The sequence below is a fragment of the Loxodonta africana genome, chromosome 9, assembly GCF_030014295.1.
Source record: "Loxodonta africana isolate mLoxAfr1 chromosome 9, mLoxAfr1.hap2, whole genome shotgun sequence".
NCBI lineage: Eukaryota > Metazoa > Chordata > Mammalia > Proboscidea > Elephantidae > Loxodonta > Loxodonta africana.
The window spans coordinates 121540897-121561606 of record NC_087350.1 but is presented as its reverse complement, the minus strand read 5'-3'; the positions used below and the strand labels follow the sequence as shown (position 1 = coordinate 121561606).

Here is a 20710-nt window from a genome sequence, read left to right as displayed (position 1 = left end):
GCTGGGCACACCCCCCAGACTTAGTAAGGCTTCAGCAGCAGCTAGAGAAACCCAGGTAAGACAGTGGAAGGAATTCCAGGGGCCAGATTCTAAACAGCAAAGGCAAGCCCCCACCCGGACACTTCTGGAAGGAGGCATCCGTCTGTGAGACCTGGCCTCTGGAGGCCGTGAGTGGCCATTCATTCAGAAGGTGAGTGTCAGTGGCCTGCTGTGTGTCAGACCCCAGGAACACAGGGAGAACAGCCAACAGCCCCGTCTGTCTGTCCGTCCATTTGTCTAACAACCTGCTGTGGCATGCATGTGTGGCCATGTGCTCCATGCCACAGTTGGGGTCTAGTGTCCTGCAGGCTGGTCCACATTCCTAAGGGCCTGCTGCTGGTCCCTGGCTTCCAGCCACCAAGCTCTGGCTCCTGGGGCATGTGGGCTACAGGTGACATGGGAAGCCCTGCCCTGGTCATGCCCACACTCACTGCCTCTTCCTGCAGCCACAGCCTGGGGAGGGGATACTGCCCTGGGCTGGCTCCCTGGCAGGCCTGGTGGGGGCTGGGCCTGGGCCTGGGCCTGGGTCAGGTGACCAGCCCTCCTCTCCCCCTTGGTGAGGAGACTGCCCAGCAGCCCTACCCACACACCAGGTTGGGCTCCACCCCACCTGCCGTGCCTGTCCCCAAAGCCACACACTTCACTGCCACGAGTCCCCTCAGTGCTGTCTGATTCCAAAGAGGCATGTGCAAACAGCCTGCACACCTGCCTCTCCGCTCGGAGCCAACTCTGACTTCCTGGCAGGAACACGGACCAAGGCTGCAGAGGGCACCAGCCTCTCAGGGAACACTGGAGGGAGCACCAGACGCAGAGGGCAGCAGGGCCAGACACTCTGCCCTAGCCTGGTCTCAGGGCGGACAGGGCCAGGACACAGAACTGAGGGCAGTGGAAAACACAGACGCATGCACGCATATGTACAGTACACACGTGTGCACATGTACAAACATGCATCCACAAGCACACAGTATGCACACGTGCACACATGTTCCTCCACACCCCAGCCGGCTGTGGCTCCAGCAAGGCCAGCCCTCTAGGTGCACCCTCTGGCCCATGTTTGAGGACCCAGGTGAACGCTCAGGGCAGCCTCTGGCCCATCCTGGAGGACCTGGCTGGATGCTGAGCACGCCCTCCGGCCCATGCTGGGGGGCATGGCTGGATGCTGAGTGCACCCTTCAGCCCGTCTTGGAGGACCTGGCCAGACGCTGAGCGCACCCTCTAGCCCGTCTTGGGGGACCCGGGTGGATGTTGAGGGCAGCTGCTCCACCTCCCGCGTGGCATTAGGGAGATAACAGTGCTCATTAAGAAGGCTTTTATGCATTAGGGGATCTGGGAAACCAACAGGGTTATCGCAGTACAATTGGAAAAACATACAAATAATTCATGTTACCATTATGTCATGGTGTTGTGATAAATAATGTATTCACACTTCAACCCGATTATGTCATCGCCGGGGCTGTGCCAACCTGGGCAGACAGAGGGCCAGGATCGGGGGCCTGAAGACAGCATGAGGCCCAGTGGCTGGCCCAGGCCAACCGAGGTCCTGGAAAGCCAAGCACCACAGGCCAGCAGCCGAGGCAGCACAGGCCCTGGTGGAGAGCAGCCCTTTCCCTCTCTGGGTCCCTGTCCCCATGCATGTGGAGGGCTTGGGACTGGGCAAGGGACAGAGCAGGGCTACGTGCAGAGAGAGAGGGCCAGTGCTGCCAGGAAGAGATAGACACTGTTTGCATGTGGCTGTCATCACAGGGGATGGGGCGGGGGGCAAGGTCAGCAGGCCTCCGAGATGCTTGGTGTGGTGACCAGTACCCAAGGCCTCATTGCATGGCTTCAGCCAGGCCAGTGAGCTCCCAGGAGTGGCTGTAGCCACCAGCACGCCAGGCTGCCGCTTGCCTCCAGGATGACACGGGTCTTGGCTCCAGACCCCAGAAGAGCGGGAACAGCTACTCTTGACCAGGCCTCTGAGAGCAAAACCTCCTTTGAATCTACTGGAAAGACACGCTGGTACCCACCCACCCCACCCCACCCCCCTAGTTTCTATGTCCCAGGCTGAGAGGGCACAGGGTGGTAGTGTCACCTGCTCTGGGTCTGGGTTTGGCTGCAGCCTGTCCAGAGCAGACCAGGCCTGTCCTGAGGGAGGCAGGACCCAGGCCAAGAAGTGTAGTCCCCCAGCCCAGGGGACACACACTCCGCCCATGATGTTGGGGGGCGGGGGGGCAGCTGATTTCTGCATTAATATTCACGTGCATTTCAACCTGGACTCCACCTGGAGGTATAGCTCCCAGCCCAGGGGACGCACGTCCAAGGCCACCTGTTCCCCTTGTCCATGCCCTGCCCCAACTGATGAACGTTCACGTGCATTTCAACCTGGACTCCACATTAACATTCCAGGAGGCACAGAGTGCTGTCCTCAGTTAATGAGAGACAGTAAATATGCCGCTGACAGCGTGGCTGTGGACACTCACTGCTTCCTGAGACGGTCTGAAGGGGTGCAAGGGGTCCAATGGGAGGGAGCAGAACTGTCACCCGCTCCCCATGGCTCAGCCCATGACTTCCTACCTGATCCCCATCTCCTGGTTGACCCACACTCCAGCTTCCTTCCCACCCTTTCCACACCCCCTGCACCTATCCTGCATGCTGGCCCCATGCCCACAGCCCTCCCTGGGAACCTCACTGTGATGGGGCCACCAGGACCCCCATCGACCACTGAAGTCTCTTCACAGGCTCCACGTGTGCAGGTGGAGCCCTTCCCTCCCTGCCCCAGGTCCAGTCCCCCACCCCCCTCCCCGGCCCCTTCCTGCCCTCCTGCCCAGGGTCCAAGCCCCACCTTCCTACTAGTCCCCTTCCTGCCCCAGGTCCCGCCTTCTTCCCTCTACCATCCTCCCTGTCCCCTTCCCGCCCAGGGCCAGCACCCTCACAGTCCTCCGTCCTCCAGTTGCCTTCCCTGGCATCTGGCCTGTCCCGGTGTCCATGCAACACCCTTCTGCATCCCACCACTGTCATAAGCAACTCGATCTGGTGTGAACACCCCGGCCACCTGACCCGCCCCAGCTGGTCCCTGCCCCCACAGCCTCCCCCAGAGCCCCTGCCACCCCCACCCCAGGACCCCTACCACCCCCTGCACCATGGTCAGGATGGCAGGTGGCTGCAGCTGGACTAGCTTAGAGGAGGAACCTACCCTAACTGGGACTCTGGGGAACTGCCGGACCAGGGGTTCAGTGTACCCGCTCATTCTTGGATTAGGACATGCTGGTTCCCAGGGGTCCCGGCAGCACCTCACCCAGCCCTCAGCCTCGCTTCTGCAGGAGGCTGCACACGCCACTGCCTCTGAGGGGCTGGCACAGCACAGTGGGTATCGGGCAGCCCACCTGCTGCAGCCCACCAGGCTGTCCCCCAGCCTCCCCCAAGTCCTCCAGTGCAAGGCAGGGCTCCCAGCCCTCAGGTGCAGGGCAGGCTCAGCCCCTCGGTCTCCCGGCACAGGGCAGACCCCTGGAGCGAGCCCTGGGACACAGCTGCAGCAGGCTCCGGCGCGTGGGCGCGCAGCCAGCTGGTGGGGGAGGGACCGGCGCTGAATCAGCAGCGCCCTCGCCACCCACCTAGCCAGGGACGGGAGGCGGGGCGGGGGGGCCGTGGGCTGTTTTGGGAACTGCCGAGGAGGCGTGCCAGACTGCTGGGGGTTCTCTGGAAAGCCGCTCCTGCAGAGCCGAGCCAGCCGCTCCCGGCTGAGCTCGAGGAGAGCACGGGAGCAGCGGACGGTGGTGCGGGGCGGGCTCACGGGGGTGAGGAACCCTCCTGGAGGGTAGCAGCAGAGACAGCCCCCTCCAGACAGGCAAAGGCAGGCAAACCCATGCTTCTCTGCGGATGGAAGTGAGCGTCCCTCCCGGGAAACGCTGAGTCAGCACGGAGCGCTGCTGTGCCTCTCCTCCAATCACATGCTGGAAGGGACAGGACGCACTCAAGGTCAGGGAACATCAATACCAGCGAGGGCCCGCAGCGCCGCCCCACTCCTGCTCCGCGGGGGCTGTACGGCTAGTCTCGTGCTCGCGGCGGGGGAGGGGGCTTTCCGGAGGCCCCCCTTGGGCAGCGGCTCAGCACTTCCTCCCGGCGGTCTGGCCAGTCCTCTGTGTCCTCAGCCGCAGCTTGCCCTTCCTGTCCGTACTGGCCGGCTGCCACCACCCAGGCAGGAGGGAGGGCACTTCTCTGCTGACGACTGGGGGGTGTTGGGATGTCTCTCAGACCCCACCTCGGGTGCAGTCATAACTGTATAACTGCATGTATGCGTGTGTGTGTGCATGCCTGTATGAAACTGTGTGCCAGTGTGTGTGCACACGTGCACCGTGCTTGTGTATTTGTGTGTATGTCCATGTGAGGGTGCCTGTATCAGTGCATATGTGCGCATGCACGTGTGTCCATGTGTGTATGAATGCGTGTGACTGTGAGCTTGTGTGTGCGTATTAATGTGTGCATGCATGTGTACACGCGTGTGGATGTCCATGTATGAGCACATGAGCATGTACACATAGGTGCATGTGTGTGCCTGGGAGTGTGTACTGGCATTGGATGTGTGTGTGTGAGTTTTTGTCTGCCTGTTAGCTGCGGACAGCATTTCCCGGCAGATCCTGGCCAGCAGCTGCGGGGCTGCCAGAAGCCGGCTGCAGGGGCACAGGGAACACAGAGGGCACCCTCCCAGGCTGGCTTGTCTGTGGCTCTGGCTGTGGACTGGACAGCACCCAGCCTATTCCAGATAAACATCTGACCTATCTCCAAGTATCCCCACAAACCCCATGTCCTCTCCTGGGGAAGCAGGCCTTGGAACTGCTCAGCAGCCCAGCCTAGGGAGCCCAGGGGAGCCCTGAGGAGCTGGGGAGGGGGTCACGTGAGACGCCAGAGGAATCCAGCCTGCCGCCCAGTGAGCTGAGTTGGTTTTTTCTCGCATCCCTGCACCTGGCTCAGAGGAGGCCCCAGGGCCGAAAGTGCTGAATCAGCTCCTCTTCCAGCTTAAAGACAGCTGCTTCTCACCCTTCCCCTGTGCTCCCAGCGTCTCTGTCACAGCCCTGTCGCTCTCACCCTGACGGCCCTGGTGCTCCCAACCCCAGCTCCTCCAGCCCGGCTCCTCTCCTGGCCAGGGGTTCCCTCCCTTCCCCTGTAATCGGACCGTCCAGTCAACACTGCCCAGGCCAGCTGCTGCCCCAGTGCCCTGCTGACTCTCTTGCACACGACCCCCCCCCCTTGCCAGCCCGCCCATCCCCCTCCAGCACTGTCCTTTCTCTGTGATCACACTCCTGGCCTACCCTCTCCATACCCTGGGCTGAAGGCGGAGCCTGCTCCCACTGCCCCACCATCACCTGGGTCCAGCCACCCCTGGCTCTCACTGCCCTTCGGCTGCAAACCGTCTGCCAATGCCCGTCGGGCAGTTCTGCTGCTGACTCTAGAACCTTCCAACCCTCTGGCCTTCGGGGTCCCTTCATTGGCCTTCGTTAGCTAGGTCCACCTGAGTGGGTATCCTCTGGCTCACCCCCACAGCACTGCAGAGTCCCCACCCTGCTGGCAGCTTGCCACTGGGGGCGTGAGGGTGGACTGTCTCCTGACCAGCCTTGGCCCCACAACCTGCAAGTGGCTCTGTGACCGCCCAGCCAGGTTTCGTCTCCAGCCCCACCCTGACCCCTGGCTGCCCACTGTGAGCTTTAGGAAACTCCAAGCAACCAAGTCATTCCCATTTTCCATGGAGACGTGGAGCCCATAATGAGCAAATAAATCTCTAAATGAGACATTCCTGCCACTGCCCTTGTCCCTCAGGGCGTGACCCTCCCCTGTCCTTCTCTCCTGCTCCACATAGGTCCTGGCCAGCTGTGGCTGGTGTCCACTGCCTCATGGTGCCATCACAGCCCCGGAGACCAGTCTGTGTGGTGCCGATTAAAGCACGGACACCATCTGGGGGGCTCTCTGTCACCACTGTGCTCCAGCACACAGTAACAAGTCATTGGGCCGGTATGGCAGCCATCCACAGCCTCAAGAAGCATTCTCTAAAGAAGGTGACTGCCCAGTGGAAGAGAGCCATCAGGCAAATCCTGCTGGGGGAAAAGCCGCGACAGGCCTCTCCCATCACCCAGGAGGGCCTGCTCAGAGGCTCTGGCCAGAGGGGAGCAGGCCCAAGGCAAGCGCACTCCCGCTATGCACCATTCTGCCTGCCGGGCCACCCTCATGGGCCCCCAGCCCAGTCCCCACCCGTGGGTGCTCCCGGGAGGTTTGGAGGATATTAACATATCTTGCTGTCCAAAGAGGTAACCACTAGTAACCTGTAGGCACTCACATTTAATTAAGATGAAATCTAATTAATAGTTGCCTTCTCAGTAGCTGCATTTCAAGGGTCCTGTGGCTAGAGGCTGCACAGTGGAGAGTGCAGACCCAAACGGAGGAGGAGAGCAGCTCAAACCCACTACAGCCAGGGGCCAGGTGGAGGTGGGGCTCCTGTGGACATGTCACTGCAACCAGCCAGCTGCAGTAGAGGGACAAAACCAGTGCAGCGCCACTGTCACCATCCTGGCAAATCAAAGGCCTCCGTCAAAACGAGAAACGTGCTTCTGGGGCCCCTGAGCCACCTGATCTCAGCTAAGGGGAAGTTAGAGGAGGAGGAGAAGGAGGGGAGGGGGCGGAGTTAGCAGAGAAGGAGGAGCTAGAGCAGGAGGAGGGGGAGGAAAATGGAAGGAGGGAAGAGGGAGGTGAGGCCTGAGAAGAAAAAGGGGGAGAAGGGACAGGGAAGGAGTGGGGGAGCTCACCAAGGGGGTGGTCATCTGACCCACCCAGATCTGGGTTCAAGGACACCTGCACAGCAGCCTCAGGGCCCAGCACCCAGCTCCCCACCCGAGGAGTGTGTGAGAATGAAGACCTTCGGGGCACGCCTTCTGAGTCTCCTGTGTTGGCAGGGGGGGTCTCTGTGAGGACACTGGGAATTCTTGCCATCACCAACTCAGGCTACATCCCAACGTGACCCGCACAGTTTCCTTCTGGTGTCACACAAGCTCCAGAAATGACAGAGGCGTCGATACGTAAACTGAACCGGTTTCCTCTTACGTGACGTTTTCTGGCTGCTTGGAAGGACGATCATCATTGTCACCATCGTCATGTTGGAAGAAATCTGCCAGTGGGAAAAAAAGGACTCACCAATTCCCCTTTCAAAGACGCTAGTGTGGCCTTTATGAAACAAAGAGACTAAGTAATGACGTGGCTCCTTTCTCAAATTGCTTTTGGGTTAGACAAGAACTGCAGCTCTGGTTGGTTATTTTTTTTTCCAGTGTTTTTCCGAGCACATGCATTCTCCCCGAAGTTGAGAGCTCACTGCGTTTACAGCGAGCGAGCGTTATTCAGCGAGGCTAGAGCACTGCCACCTCTAGCCTTCTTCGAGCAGTCACTGGAACACCCAGAGGGTTCTGCTGGCAAAGGCAGCCACTGGGGACCCACCTGGGGTCCTCGCTATGCTCCAAACTCGGTGGCTGGCCTGTGATTCTGACCAGTCCTAGGACAGGGTCCCATAGTGGCCTTGCGGCCAGAGGCACCCTGGGCAAACACATTAGCTCACACTGCACGGCCAACTCGTGTTTAAAAATGTCAAGTCGGCTGGTGACAATGGTGTCCGTGGGTGTTTTGGTGGTTTATTACATCCTTAAAAAAGGGATTGAGTTTGGGATCCAATTGACAACAGCAACTTCAAAGATTAGACAAGAACCTTAGAGGGCAGTGAATTTACGTTAATGGGGGAGGAAAACTCAGAAAAGGAGGGTGAGAACGGCTGTCAACTCGACGAATGTAATCAACGTCACTGAACTGTACACGCGCAAACTTGAATTGGTGTGTTCTGCTGTGTATATTCTTAACAAAATACTTTATAAACAAAGGAGCTGTTTGGCTTTAAGCAATCACTCCATCCGCACGTTAGGAAAATTAAGTTTAATGCAGGTGGTTCAGTTTATAGAGAATCTCCCAGGCACTGAGACGCGCACCAGGTCAGCGTGACAGGACCATCAGCTGGGTGCTGCCGTGAGGACCCTCCCTGCTGCCCGGGCCCGTGGACACGTGCCTGCCTCGCCCTCCCGGTGGGAGGACTTGGTGGATCTGAGCAGCTCATGACTTAGTGCAACGGCTCCCGAGCGCCCACCTGCTCACTCAGACCCACCTGGCGGGAGCAGCCCTACCCAGCAAGCCCCCACGGATGCCATGTCGGGGGACACAGAGCAGGAGCTGACCAGAGTCAAGAGCATGGCTGCACAGCTGAGGTTTTTTGCTTTCTGTACCTGATTTAGGTTTTTCGAGGTCTCTTTTGGGGGCACACAAGGGTCCAGACAAGTCGTCGGGCTGCTGGTCTCCCTGGGAGGCAGGGAGAGGGGGAGGAGATGACCAGCTTCCAGGGTGAGACCAGTGCTGCCTGCTTGTCGTCCTCAGTGCTGGGCCTATGTCTTGGTCCCCAGTGTCTGCCACTACTCAGAGACCCCTTCCACTCACCAGTGTCCACCATCTCCTGTCTACAGCCAGCCATCACCACACCACAGGGACACAGAGCCCTGTGGGGGTGAGGGCTGGGGCGACACTGGCCCTTTCCACAACAGCTGTTACCCAGTCCAGCTTCTCCTGCGCCCGCACTGGTTTTTGCTTCCCATGCCTGACTGCTTTCTCACCCATGAGGTAGGACAAAGCAGCAGGTGTGTCTTTACTCACAGCCCTGGCCTGCCTTCATATCTGACTCCTGAGAGCTACTCCCTGGGTAAGTCTGCGTGGGTTTTCCCACAGCGTATAACCAGAGGCCTTGGAAACCTCAGCTGCTGCTCCAGGTGCTGAGAGCTCAATCTGGGGAGCGCCCACAAACCACAAAGGAATCACACTGCCTTCCCAGAAAGCCCCCTTTGACTAGACTCACAGCACCCAGCTTTGCAGTTCTCCACAGACTGCCAGGATGACAGGCCTGCAGTAGCCCTGCCCTGGACCCACTGACCCAGCTAGCACAGGACAACACAGTGCTTTCCTACTTGGGAGCAGGAGATCCCGGCCTGAGCTAGGAGTCTGCCCAGACCACCTGCAGTTCCTATGGCAGGTATCTAAGCAAATCCATGACCCTGAAGCCTGGCCTGTGACTCGCAGCTCTTAGCCCAATGGTCGCTCAGGAGGTGGCCGATGGCTGGGCCAGGACACTGGGGAAAGAGGGAGACAAGGGCTGTGCCAGGACGCCAGGGACATACAGAGGGGGTCAAGGGCTGTGCTGGAATGGTGGGGGGGTGGGTGGAGTGCAGAGCTTGGTGGCAGTGCAGTGCAGCGAGTGGAGCCAACGCTTTCCTATGGCTCGGCTGGGTGGCGGACAAGGGGTGGGACGGGAGGGTGGATCCTCTGGGTTTGTCCTGGTGACACCCCCTACCCGGGGGCTGAGGGTCTCCCACTCCATTGGGGGGGGTAAAGTCATGCCAGATATTGTTCCGGAGAAGGGGTTAAGGGAGCCACAAGGAGGTCTCCAAGTGCAGAATGGACAGACAGGCCCCACACCCAGGACGACTTGACCAAGTGTGTACACAAACCACAGGCACGTGGCGGGAGGGGACACCTGCCAAGTGCGCACATGGGAGGGGGAAGCAGAAAGACAAGTCTCAGAACAAGTCTCAGCCCTTTTCTCTCCTGTGCTGAAGACCTGTGGACGGCGGGTGAAGCCACCAGGCCGCCTCTGCTAGGGGCCTGCAGACCTCAGGTGGAACGGTGGGCAGACAGGTTTCCAAGGACCTGGCCTCCCCACCTTGGGGAGAATGCGGCCACCGACGCCCCTGCGCCCGAACCAGGGAGGGGCGGCACCAGCACGCCTCACAGGTCCACGGAGACCATGAAGCCGCAGCCCAGGCGGCCGACCAGCACGCCTCACATGTCCACGAAGACCATGAAGCACCAGCCCAGGCCGCCGACCAGCAGCACCGTGACATGGATGCCGTGAATGAGCACCTCGTTGAGCCGGCGGAAGTCGACGCGCCGGCGGCCGAGCAGCAGCAGCAGCACCGAGAGCTTGAGCTGGAAGCGCAACAGGAGGCGCACGCCCAGGTACTGCAGGCAGAAGAGCGCAGCGAGCGCACCCCACAGCGCCGCCGTGAACAAGCTGCAGCTGAAGTAGAGCAGGAAGCGGATGAAGCCATAGAGCCAGCGCGTCTTCAGGTAGACGTCGAAGTTGTTGTACTTGGTGCGCACCAGGTGGGAGGCGCGCACCGGCCCGCAGGCGGCGTGCAGGCAGGTGGTGTGCGGGCCGTGGAAGGAGCGCACCCGCCGTGGGATGGGGATGACCGGCATTGGGGCCCGGCGGCGCGAGCTCGCGGCGGCCAGGAGGCAGTCGGCAGAGGCGTCATGAGCGCCTAGGCCTGGGAGCCCATGGCTGAGGCCCCAGGGAGATGCTGGCCTGGAAGGGAGAGGGCAGGAGAGGGGCCAGTCAGCCCAGGACACCCCGGCCAACGTGTTGGCCCTCCCTGTCACAAACGCCAGAAGACGCTGGGATGGGACCATACAATGTGCAAGACCAGAAGCACCCGGTCCACTCTGGGTGCTGGAAAGAAGGGCCAGGACCTCCCCCAGCCCAGGTCCCCAAGCCGTTCTGATAGCTGCAGCTGGCTGCATGAGCCTGGTGGGGCTAGGACAGGCCTCACTCACGAGGTCACCCACCCTCATGCTCGGACGGACTCTGCACAGCTCCACTCGTTCGGTTCACCCACTGCTTTTGCTTGTCACGGCCATGCTCCCTGCCATCTGTGGCTGCTTTACCCGGAGATTACAGGCCTCCATGGTCCCCCAAAGGGGAAGCGAAGGGTTCGTTCCAGCAACTCCACAGGTGAGTGCTTGGGGTGAGGGCAGGCAGCGGGGCGGGGCTCAGGGTCCTCCTGCTACGCCTGGATCCTGGTGTAATGTCACCTCCGAGACTGGCTCCTGATGGGTCACACGGAGACGCCACTGCATTGCCTTCCCAGGGTTGTGGGAAGTAGGCTAATACAGATGACAGCCAGTGTTGTCACCAGGGCACTGGCCACCACTGACCATGCCTATGGTATCCACCAGGGGTTCTCAGAAATAAAAGGGGCCCTGGTGGCGCAGTGGTTGAGTGCTCAGCTGCTAACTGAAAGGCGCACAGTTTGAGCCCACCAGCTGCTCCTCGGGAGCAAAATGTGGCAATCTGCTTCCATAAAGATTACAGCTTTGGAAGCCCAAGGGAGCAGGTCTACCTTCCTGTAGGTCGCTAGGAGTAGGAATCAATCAATGGCAATGGTTTTTTTTTTTTTTTCCTCAGAAATAGCAAATGGTTCTGTTTTCACCTAATAAAAGCTATTTGCTGCTCGCGTAAGTCACTTGTGGATGGAAATAAAGTACCGGAAGCAGGGATGTGTAAGACCTGAGGGAGAACGCTGGATACAGGATGAGGGGCCGCTGCCAAGGGCGCCCTCCGACTTCAGTCTGGGCGCTGGGCTCCTGCTAGCCAGTCCTGGCGGCCGAGGCCGGGGAGCGCGTGCGACCCGCCCGGCCCCACTGCCACCTTCCCGTGGTGTCCTCCAGCCTGCTCCTTCCCTCTCCCCCCCCTCCCCCCCCCCCCGGCCACTACATTTCTTTATTCTCCTCTGCGGAGAGCGCTTCTATAACGACACTTAACCGAGGGGGTGGAGAATTTGGAGCTTCACCTCGGGTCTCAAGCCCACCACTTCCAAGAACTACGAGACCACCATGCCCTCTCCGTCCCTCTCAACCGGGCCTCCCTGGCGGAGTGCTCGGCCCTCCCACCAGGCGCGGTCACGCCGTCCAGGAGACACCCCGCTCCGCCTCCTGCACGGGTCGGGCCACCGAGGCCCGTGCTCCCGGGGACCTCACCTGTGCCCTGCCCACCGCCCCATCTGTGCCTCCGCGTTTGTTCCCGGTCCGGGTCCAGGCGGGTGGGGTGGCACGGGGGCTGGGCTGGGGGCCGGCGGAAGCACCCACTGCAGGGCCCTGAGGCGGCTCCCTCCCCAGGACCCGGGTCCCCCAGGCTTCACGGCCTGAGTCACGAGGACGGTGTCCTCCGCGGGCCGCAGGAGACCCAGAGGCTGGTCGGCTTGTGTCTGGGAGGCGCTGTGGACCCCCGGGCGGACAGCTGCCATCACTGCAGGGCCCGACACAGCGACGGCGGCGCCTCGGCCCGCTTCCTCTAACGAGGCAGGAGCCCGCGCCTCCCGGGCCCCGGGACGCGCCGCTCGGGGCGGCCGGCCAGGACCAGCACCAGGACCAGGACCACGGCGAGCCGGGCCCGGCCCCGAGCCTCTCGGGCCGGAACTCCGCACAGCTCGGGCCACCAACAGGCCGCAGCCACTTCCGGGTCCCGCGCGCCCCGCCCGGCCCGTTGCCCTGGAGACGGCCCGCCGGGCCCGCCGCCACTTCCGCCCTCGGCGCGGCCCCGTGGCCTGGTCACCCGCCGGGCGAGTCCCCCAGCCGCCCCCGGCCCGCTCACCGGGTGCCCTCTCCGTGGCGGCGCCGGCGTCCCGAGCCGCTGGGGAGCCCGGCGACGACGCTGGGGTCCGGGGCGCGAAGAGCGGGGCGGCCGCATGCTGCCGAGGGCGCGGGGCCTCGCGCGGTCAGTGGGAGGACGCGGGCCGCCGGGCTGGACGGCCGTCGGGGTCTGGTCCCGGGCCAGCGTCACACATCCCCGCCCGGGACCGCCCCGCAGGCGAAGGGGCGCCGGCACCCGGCGGCGGCGGCGTTTGGCCCAGCGTGGGCGCCGTAGCGCGTCCCTCTGCGGCCACCGTAGGGCCCTCCCCACAGCCCTCCCCTGCGCCCGCACCGAGCAGCGCCTCCCAGTCCCCTTCGCGGGCCTACTCTGGCGTCCCGGAACTCGGCGCTTCCCGGACGCCGTGCGTGCGTGCGTGCGTGCGTGCGTGCGTGCGTGCGTGCGTGCGAGCGAGCGAGCGAGCGAGCGACCCGTGAACGTCACCCGCACGTACGCCGCCGGCGCTTGTCCTGCGCAAGCGCAGATAGCAAGCTTGCGCGCGCCGCCCTCTGGCCGCTCCTCCGCGCACGCGCCGCTGCGCCCGGGGCCGGCGGGTAGAGCGCGGATGCGCAGGCCGGGAGGGCGGCTGTGGGCGGCGTTTTCCCCAAGCCCCGGGCCCCGAGGAGGGCGGCCGGCCGGAGACCCGTTGTGCCGCACACCCGGGCCGCGCCCGGAGGGATCCGCGGCCGTCGGGCCTTGGGGCGGGGCAGGCGAGCCGGACCCGAGAGGACCCGGGGCTGCGCAGCGCAGGAAAGCGCCTCTGCGGTCCGCGGGGAGACCCCGGGCAGAAGCCGAGGCTGGGGGGCCGCCTCGGGCACAGAGTCCAGCCGCTGGCCTTGGTGCGGGCGTCGGCAGTCAGGGCCTGGGCGCCCCTTCCTGGGGGAGGAGGGCTCCACTGCCCAGGAGGAGCTGCTCGGATTCAGCCGAGGGTCAGGGAAGGGGGACCCCTTGGTCGGCTTAGTCGAAAAGCTCTGAGTTTTGTTGACGTTGTCAGTCAGTCGGCTCCCGCACCCCCGGGCGACTGGGAGTTCTGGCTTTTCTGTGAATGTTTCCGTTACTGGGCACCCCTCTGGAGCGTCACAGGGGACGTCGGGCAGTGCCTTTACCTGCTGACCTTCTGGGGTCTCCAGGCCCCCCCGTGAGCCTTCCCGCCCTCAGTTGGTGTGTGTGTGGTCCTGGCCCACCCGCCCCTGCCCTGCCCTGCTCTGCCCTGTCCCGTCGGTGAGGAGGGTCCAGCAGGGGCAGGATCAGGAGGGGATGGAGAGGTGGTGAGGATCAAGGCCCTGAGCCAGGTGCGGCGGGAGGGCCATAAAGCCTCGGCGCAGCGGTGAAGCGTAGCAGCAGGACAGGATGGGAGTCGGAGGATTTTAAGCCACATCTTCCGGGCTGGGTTTCACAAATGGCCATACTGGCCTGACCTCAGACCCGGGGATCCTGTTTGAAGCTTCGTTTTCGGCTCCAGCCTCGTGTCCAAAGCTTTCTCCTGCAACTCCTTCATCAACTCTGAGACCCCACCGCTCTCGGGCCTCATCCTTCGCCTTGTTGTGCTTGCTTCTCTTCCTCCCCTGCCCTGTGGAAAGCTCCTACTTATCCTTCAACACCCAGCTCAAGCAGCCCCTTCTCTAGGAAGCTGCCTCCAACTGGGTGCCACCCTCCCAAAGTGGGGGTCTGACTTCCCTCAGAGCAAAATCATACTGATTCCCTCATGGTTCTGCCTCTGGGCCACTCAGAGTTCTAAACCACCGCCCATAGTTTAAGATGCTGTTTCCACATCGTGCACACGTTTAAATAACCTCAGGAGGAGCTTCAGAAACACCACCTCTCCTTACCAGGATCCCTGATGCGTTCTCCTTCCTTCGAAAGGCTGGTCCCTGACCCATCTGTGGCCTGGCAGCCGCCACAGGGCTGGAGCTCTCCAAGGCTGAGGCCATGTGGGTGGCCCAGGTGGACCCAGGCAGGTGGCAGGAAAGACACGGAGCAGTCAGAGGACATCACTGGGGTTCCTGCTGGCAGCGCACACTTGATGGAAACAGCCAGATGAAATGGAACTTGATTAAAGCAATTCTGCGGTTGAGCAGGTGCCCACTTCCAGCCCCTCACCCCACACTAACCTCCCCAGGCCCTGTCCTGTCCCCTGCACGGTGGCCTCCACAGGGAACACTGCTGGAGGCAGGGTGACCCAAGAGACAAGAGCCCTGCATAGGGTCTAAGTCCAGCCCAGGGGTTCCACCTCTCCCAATGTGACCTTGGTCATCCAGGAAGACTGAGCCCCAACTTCCTCTCCTACAGATGGCTGCTGCATAGGCCTGCTTTGGTGTGGGGGCTCAGCGGACCTTGGTTTCTGGGGCAGCTCCCCCGCCCCCCCCAACCACCTGGCAGCTTAGTCCATGGGGTTGACACCACCTGCTGGCTGCGTGAAGCACCCTGGTGGGTCAGGTCTGTCTCATGCTTCAAATCACAGCACAAGCCTGGGCTCTGTGTGGATTGCCAGCCCTGCTTTCATAAGCCCTTACCTTCCTGTGTCCACGCGTGGGACTCGGTGGGTCATGTACACCAACGTTCACGGTTGCCAACAGGTGGAGACACCATGTTCGTCCACAGGCGAATAGGTAAACAAGATGTGATCTATACGAACAGTGGAGTACTACTTGCTTATAGAGAGAGATGGTGTCTTGATGCATACCCCAACAGACTACTTGAAAACATGCTGGGTTAAGTCAGTCGCAGAATGCCGAATATTGTATGTGAAATATCTAGAATAGGCAAATGCAGAGAGACCAAGGTTACTAGTGGTGACCAGAGGCTGGAGGGAAGAGAAGTGGAGTTGTTGAAGGAGTACCAAGTTTCTGTAGGGGCTGATGAAAAAGTTTTGGAAATGGATAGTGGTGATGGTTGCCCAGCATGGTGGAGGTAATTAATGCCACTGAATTGTGCACTTAAAAATGGTTCAAGTGGCAGGTTTCGTGTTCTGTATATTTTACCACAGTAAAAAATGGCGGCCAGAGAGCTGCAGGGACAGAGGCCTCAGGCCGCGATGCTGGGTGCTTCTGTGAATATTCATGTACTAGGTTCAGTCCTGTTCCTTTGCAGCAGCCTCTTCTTTTGGGCGGAAACCCTGGTGGTGTAGTGGTTAAGTGCTACGGCTGGTTAACCAAAGGGTCAGCAGTTGGAATCTGCCAGGTGCTCCTTGGAAACTCTCGGGGGTGGTTCTGCTCTGTCCTGTAGGGTCGCCATGAGTTGCAATCGACTCGACACTGGATTTGGGTTTTGTTTCTTTTGGGCAGGGTGAAGCCGCGGTGGTCCGCTCCAACTCCGCTGGACGCTGGGCAACCGCGCAGAAACCCGTGTCTGCTGGGCTTTGCGAGTGACGCTGGGGATGGTCCAGGGCACTTGGATTGCAGATGGTTGCCCCGATTTCAGAAGCAGACCCACCCTTCTTCCCCAGGCTGCCAGAGGTGACCCCATGGTTGGATCAACCGCTCCCCCTTCCGCAGTGTCACGTCGTCACCTGTGAGCGGAGACCCTGGCGGTACAGCCCTAGTGGCTCTGAGAGGATTTGGTGGTGCCAAGGCCCAGGCCAGTGTAACCACTTGCCGCCAAGTTGAACTCTGACTCATGGCGTCCCCACGTGTGCTGGAGTAGAACTGTGCTCCATAGGGTCTTCAGTGGCTGAATTTTTCAGGAGTAGATCTTTAAACCTTTCTTCTGAGGCACCTCTGGGGGGACTCGAACTTCCAACCTTTTGGTTAGCAGCCGAGCTCGTTAACTGCATCATCCAGGGCAGAATTAGTGCTCAATAAATGCTACTTTAGAGAAGCCAAGAAATGCTCTTTCAAACAAGCCGAGGACTTAACTAGTGGACAGATCTTGGTGGTCCTGGCCGTCCCTGGGGATGCCTCCCCTAGAACCAAGACCCGTATGGTCAAGGTCAGCGCTCAGGCCTCCAGCTAGCCCCTCCCAGGGCTACCCAGGCCCAGGCCCCGGTTGTATTTTCTCCTGTGCTAATTTCACAAAAGACACAACTCATCCCCCTGTTGATTGAACAGTTTCGTGCTGACAGGAGTGAAGATTTGTGACAGGGCCTCTTTCCGCTGTGGAGTGGGGGTGATTCTGGCACGGCAGGTGTATTTTATCGCGCGCTGGGAAGACAAACACGCGTTTATGTGTCACTTGTTGCAATATAAATGCTAACTTGTACTTCTTTCAAAACTTTTAATGAATTGCATACATTCTGGCAGATTTATAGGGTAGACAGACGGGCTGGAAATGTTACTTTAAACATATTTGTCACTTTGGCGACGGCACCAAAAAAATTCTGGGAGACACTATGCTCAGAAATAAATCATAAATAGATACATCTTCAAAAAGGTTTATTTTGGTCGTTAATGGCTGATGCCCCCCTCCACCCCAGTGCAGGATTTAAAGTTAAATTATGCAGAATCAAAAACAAACCTTCTAATATTTCATCAAACATGCATAAAACTGTCAGGCCGGAATAAATTCTCTCAATTAACTTGCTTCAGATTGTGATTGCATTTGCTAATTTAATCAGTCCCAGAATAATCGGCAGGCCTGGAAGTGATGAATTACAGCAAACAGGCTCACAGTGAACGCTGGGCCAAGCACCTTGCCAAGGGTGCAGGAGGCTGTTGGGGTTGGGCGCCGCCCACGGGGAGAGCCCGGCAGCCGGTCTTCCCAGCTGGAACTGATCTCCCTAGATTCTCCACCAACCAGGCACCGTCTGTGGGAACGCGGCAGCTCCATTTATGTTACCTGAATGATCAGAACAAGTTCCACTTTGGTTTTGTTTGGCCCCAGAGGCCCCCGTGCTCACTTCAGCTTCGGACTCCGGTTCCCTTCCAGACTTTTCCAGAACAGACCATGAGAAGTGAAGTGTGCACGAAATAGTTCCATTTTCACTGACATCTCCCTCCGAGCCTGCCTGTCCTACATCCGATTCTTGGTTACACGGGGATTTTGACTTAAAGAGCATTTGTCTTTTGGGAGGTGACAGCCAGACAGGGCCACTCTTCACCCGTCGTCCTCGGGGGAGGAAGACACAGTCATAGAGGCCACGTGCTCTGAAGAGTTCACCCCAAAGACGTGACAGGTCTGCTGTTTTCCGGTTCTTTCGTTTCTGTTGGACGGGTGACGTGTGCCAATGGGGCCGCAGCGATGCCCCAGACTGGCACAAGCAATCATGCTCCAAAAACCGCACCAAAGCTTCGTGGGGTGTTGTGGTCCTTTTTGTAAAATTTGGTGAAGCTCTTTCAGCCAGAATCAACTCTACGTTTTGTCTAATTCTAACTGGGGAAAAGGAGAGGAGGATAAGGGAGGGGAGGGGAGAGCAGGGACGCCCTCACAGACATTCTCTGAGTTGATCATGGGCATGACCACCCTTCGGGCACCGTTTGAGTTCACCTGTGGGACCACTGAGCACATGAAGCTCCAGCCCGGCGCCCCAACTGGGCAGCCTCGTGGTGGCTGTGCCCTAGCCCTGCCCTCCACCAGGCGAGTGCCTTATTTTATTCAATTATCCAAACAGGGAAGCTCTTGCTCATAGGTTTGCACTCTGCTGTCTTCCCTGTCAGCAAATACTCTCCATCAATCTAACACTTGATGGCCACACAGAATTCCAGTGTGCAATGTGCCGTCATTTACCCGGTCATTTGTCTTCAGCTGGACGTGCAGGTTGGTGCCAACTTTTTGTTGCTATAAATAATGCTGCAGTGAAAACCCTTGTCCGTAGGGCTGTTGCATGCAGATTTGTACATCTGTAGCCCTCTGCCCCCTCTTGCCGCACCAGAGGACCTGCCCCGGGGTCCTCCATCACCGTTCTCACTGACCCTCCCTGGGAACAGACACAGACTCAGAACCCACAGGTTGCATCTCCTGCTCGAGGCTTCATTCCTCACATCAGCAGAGGGTCTTCCCAGGACAAATCAGACCCCCAGCCTCAGTGGCTCTGCCCACAGTCAAGAGTCCAGGCCCCTTTTCAAAACTCCCAGGACTGTCTAGGCCCAGCTGTTCTCGGGCCTCTCTGCCCCAGGAAACCAAATCGAGTGTGGCTCCCAGCCCAGGCAAGCTGCCTAATGCCTCCAGGCCTTTGCCCACACTCCCTCTTCCTGGAGCACCTCCCCATTTTCCTTCCCAGGCAAACTCTTCTTTGTATCCTTCAAGGTTCCACTCAAGGTCCCTCTTCCAGGAAGTCTTCCTGGGCTCCCACTGAGCTTTCCTATCACGCCTACGATGGTGGGCTTGTGTGCTCTGTGCACTCAGGGCTGTGACCACCCTTCAGGCCTGGCTGGGTCTCTGCGTAGGGCGCAGGCCGGCCTGCTGGGAGTGAGCTGTGCTGCCTCTTGGGGGTCCCCATTGAGTCCTTGACTGGGGTGTTTGCCTCATTGTTCCAGCAGCAAACCCTGCTCACCAGGACCCCTCTGGGTCCTTGCCCTGCCTGGGCTGCTGGACTAAAAACAAGGCAGGCCCAGCTCTGGGAGCGATAGGCTAGGGGGAAGGGTGAGCGGGGAAGGGGATGCAGTAGCCAATTTAACACCCTGGAGGCAGGTAAGCAGAGGATGGCCACCAGAGAGAAACAACCCGGGCACCTGGGGGCAGGTGAGCAGAGGGCAGCCACCAGAGAGAAACAACCCGGGCACCTGGGGGCAGGTGAGCAGAGGGCAGCCACCAGGGAGGAACAACCAGGTGAGCAGAGGGCAGCCACCAGGGAGGAACAACCTGGGCACCTGGGGGCAGGTGAGCAGAGGGCAGCCACCAGGGAGGAACAACCAGGTGAGCAGAGGGCAGCCACCAGGGAGGAACAACCTGGGCACCTGGGGGCAGGTGAGCAGAGAATGGCCACCAGGGAGGAACAGCCAAGATGCACCTTCCCTTTGGTCACCCAATCTTCATGCCCTGAGAGTCCCAGTTGCCAGGTCTGCGGAGAGCTGAGGGTCTGCACTCCCAGTGGTCCCCTTCCAGCCCTTGCAGTTAATCCCTGTGATCTCGAACTTGGGGTCACCTACACCCCCCCCAGTCCTACCCTCGTTGACAGACGACTGGGTCCGTGGGGCTCCCAGGGAGGGGCCTTTGCAGAGTGGTTAGGGCAAGCTTGGCCACAGCTGTGCCCGGACAGGCCAGTGTGTCCCCGCAGCCCCCCAGGCTTCCCTTGTTAAGCGGGTGATCACAGCATCGGAGGGGGTGACACGTGGTGCACCTCTGTGTGCATCAACCGGTGAGTCATGGCCTGGGGCGCATGTGGAGAAAGAAAGCTACAAACGCCTTCCAGGTGTTAAAGTGAGGCCCTGGGGCCCGTGTAGGTGGTCTTGGAGCCACAGGGTGTGCTCCCTGAGGCCGACCCGCCACTATGCGGGCGACGGAGCGGCACAGGGGCGCCCCAGACCCACGCATGGGGGACTGTGAAGACCCCCGCGGAGGGGCCGAGTTTGCACGGCCTGGGTTCGGCCCGGAGGGCGGGCTGGGTTCCGTGTGCGGCCAGGAGGGGGCGCCCCCGGCTCAGCCGCAGCATCCCGTGGGGCGAGGGTTTCCCCGAGGGTCACACCTGGGCGGCCACTGGGGGTGTGAGTTCAGGCCCACCGCTGACTGGTTTCCCCGCTCCTACCGCTCTGACAGCCGCGCGAGGTCCACCGTGGCTTCCCCCTCTTTCCTCTGGGGCCCCTCTCTTGGAGCCTCAGTTTCCTCCTGGGTCAGCGGAGCGTGAAATGACCAGGTAGGCGCAGGCCGTGCCTGCAGGGGGTTTCTGAAGGGAGTTTCTGCTGCGGGTCGGGGTGCAGCCACTCCTGGGGCCCAGGTTTCCTTGCATCGTCTCGGGAGCCCCCTTTTTAGGAGTGAAGCTGACGCGGTGAGCCTAGGAGGGATTTGCAACCCTGTAGGAGACCGAGGGCGCGACGGGTCCCAAGAGGGGATACGCGTATGGGGGCCGCGTGGGCAGTACAGGGGGGGCGCCTGGGCCGGCGCTCAGCGCGAGGACGCGGGCCATGCCCTCGGCTGACACGGCCCCGGACTCTGGGCCTGTCCCTCCCCTTGGGCCCGCCCGGCTGCACCGCTGCCGGCCAGCAGGGGGCGCCCGTGCCCTTCCCGCCGCGCTGCTCCCAGGCCCGCGGGGGTCCCAGGCACGGTCCCCCTTCCCAAAACGAGGCTGGGGCC

At 60.6% G+C, this 20710-nt stretch overlaps 1 protein-coding gene across 6 annotated transcripts; it reads right to left on the bottom strand.

Moving 5' to 3' along the window:
- Positions 1-6007: 6007 nt before the first annotated feature.
- On the bottom strand, positions 6008-12749 carry TMEM250 (transmembrane protein 250). 6 transcript variants are annotated; one of them, XM_010602049.3, is made up of 2 exons: positions 12512-12749; positions 6008-10447 (listed from the first exon to the last, which is right to left on the bottom strand). In XM_010602049.3, the coding sequence occupies exon 2, from the start codon at positions 10339-10341 to the stop codon at positions 9922-9924; it is 420 nt and encodes a 139-aa protein (XP_010600351.1). In that variant the 5' UTR covers positions 10342-10447; positions 12512-12749; the 3' UTR covers positions 6008-9921. The 6 variants fall into 6 exon arrangements, with proteins under 6 accessions (XP_010600351.1, XP_010600349.1, XP_010600350.1 ...); XM_010602047.3 differs by lacking the exon at positions 12512-12749 and adding an exon at positions 11899-12328; XM_010602048.3 differs by lacking the exon at positions 12512-12749 and adding an exon at positions 10708-11892.
- Between the last annotated feature and the right edge of the window lie 7961 nt (positions 12750-20710).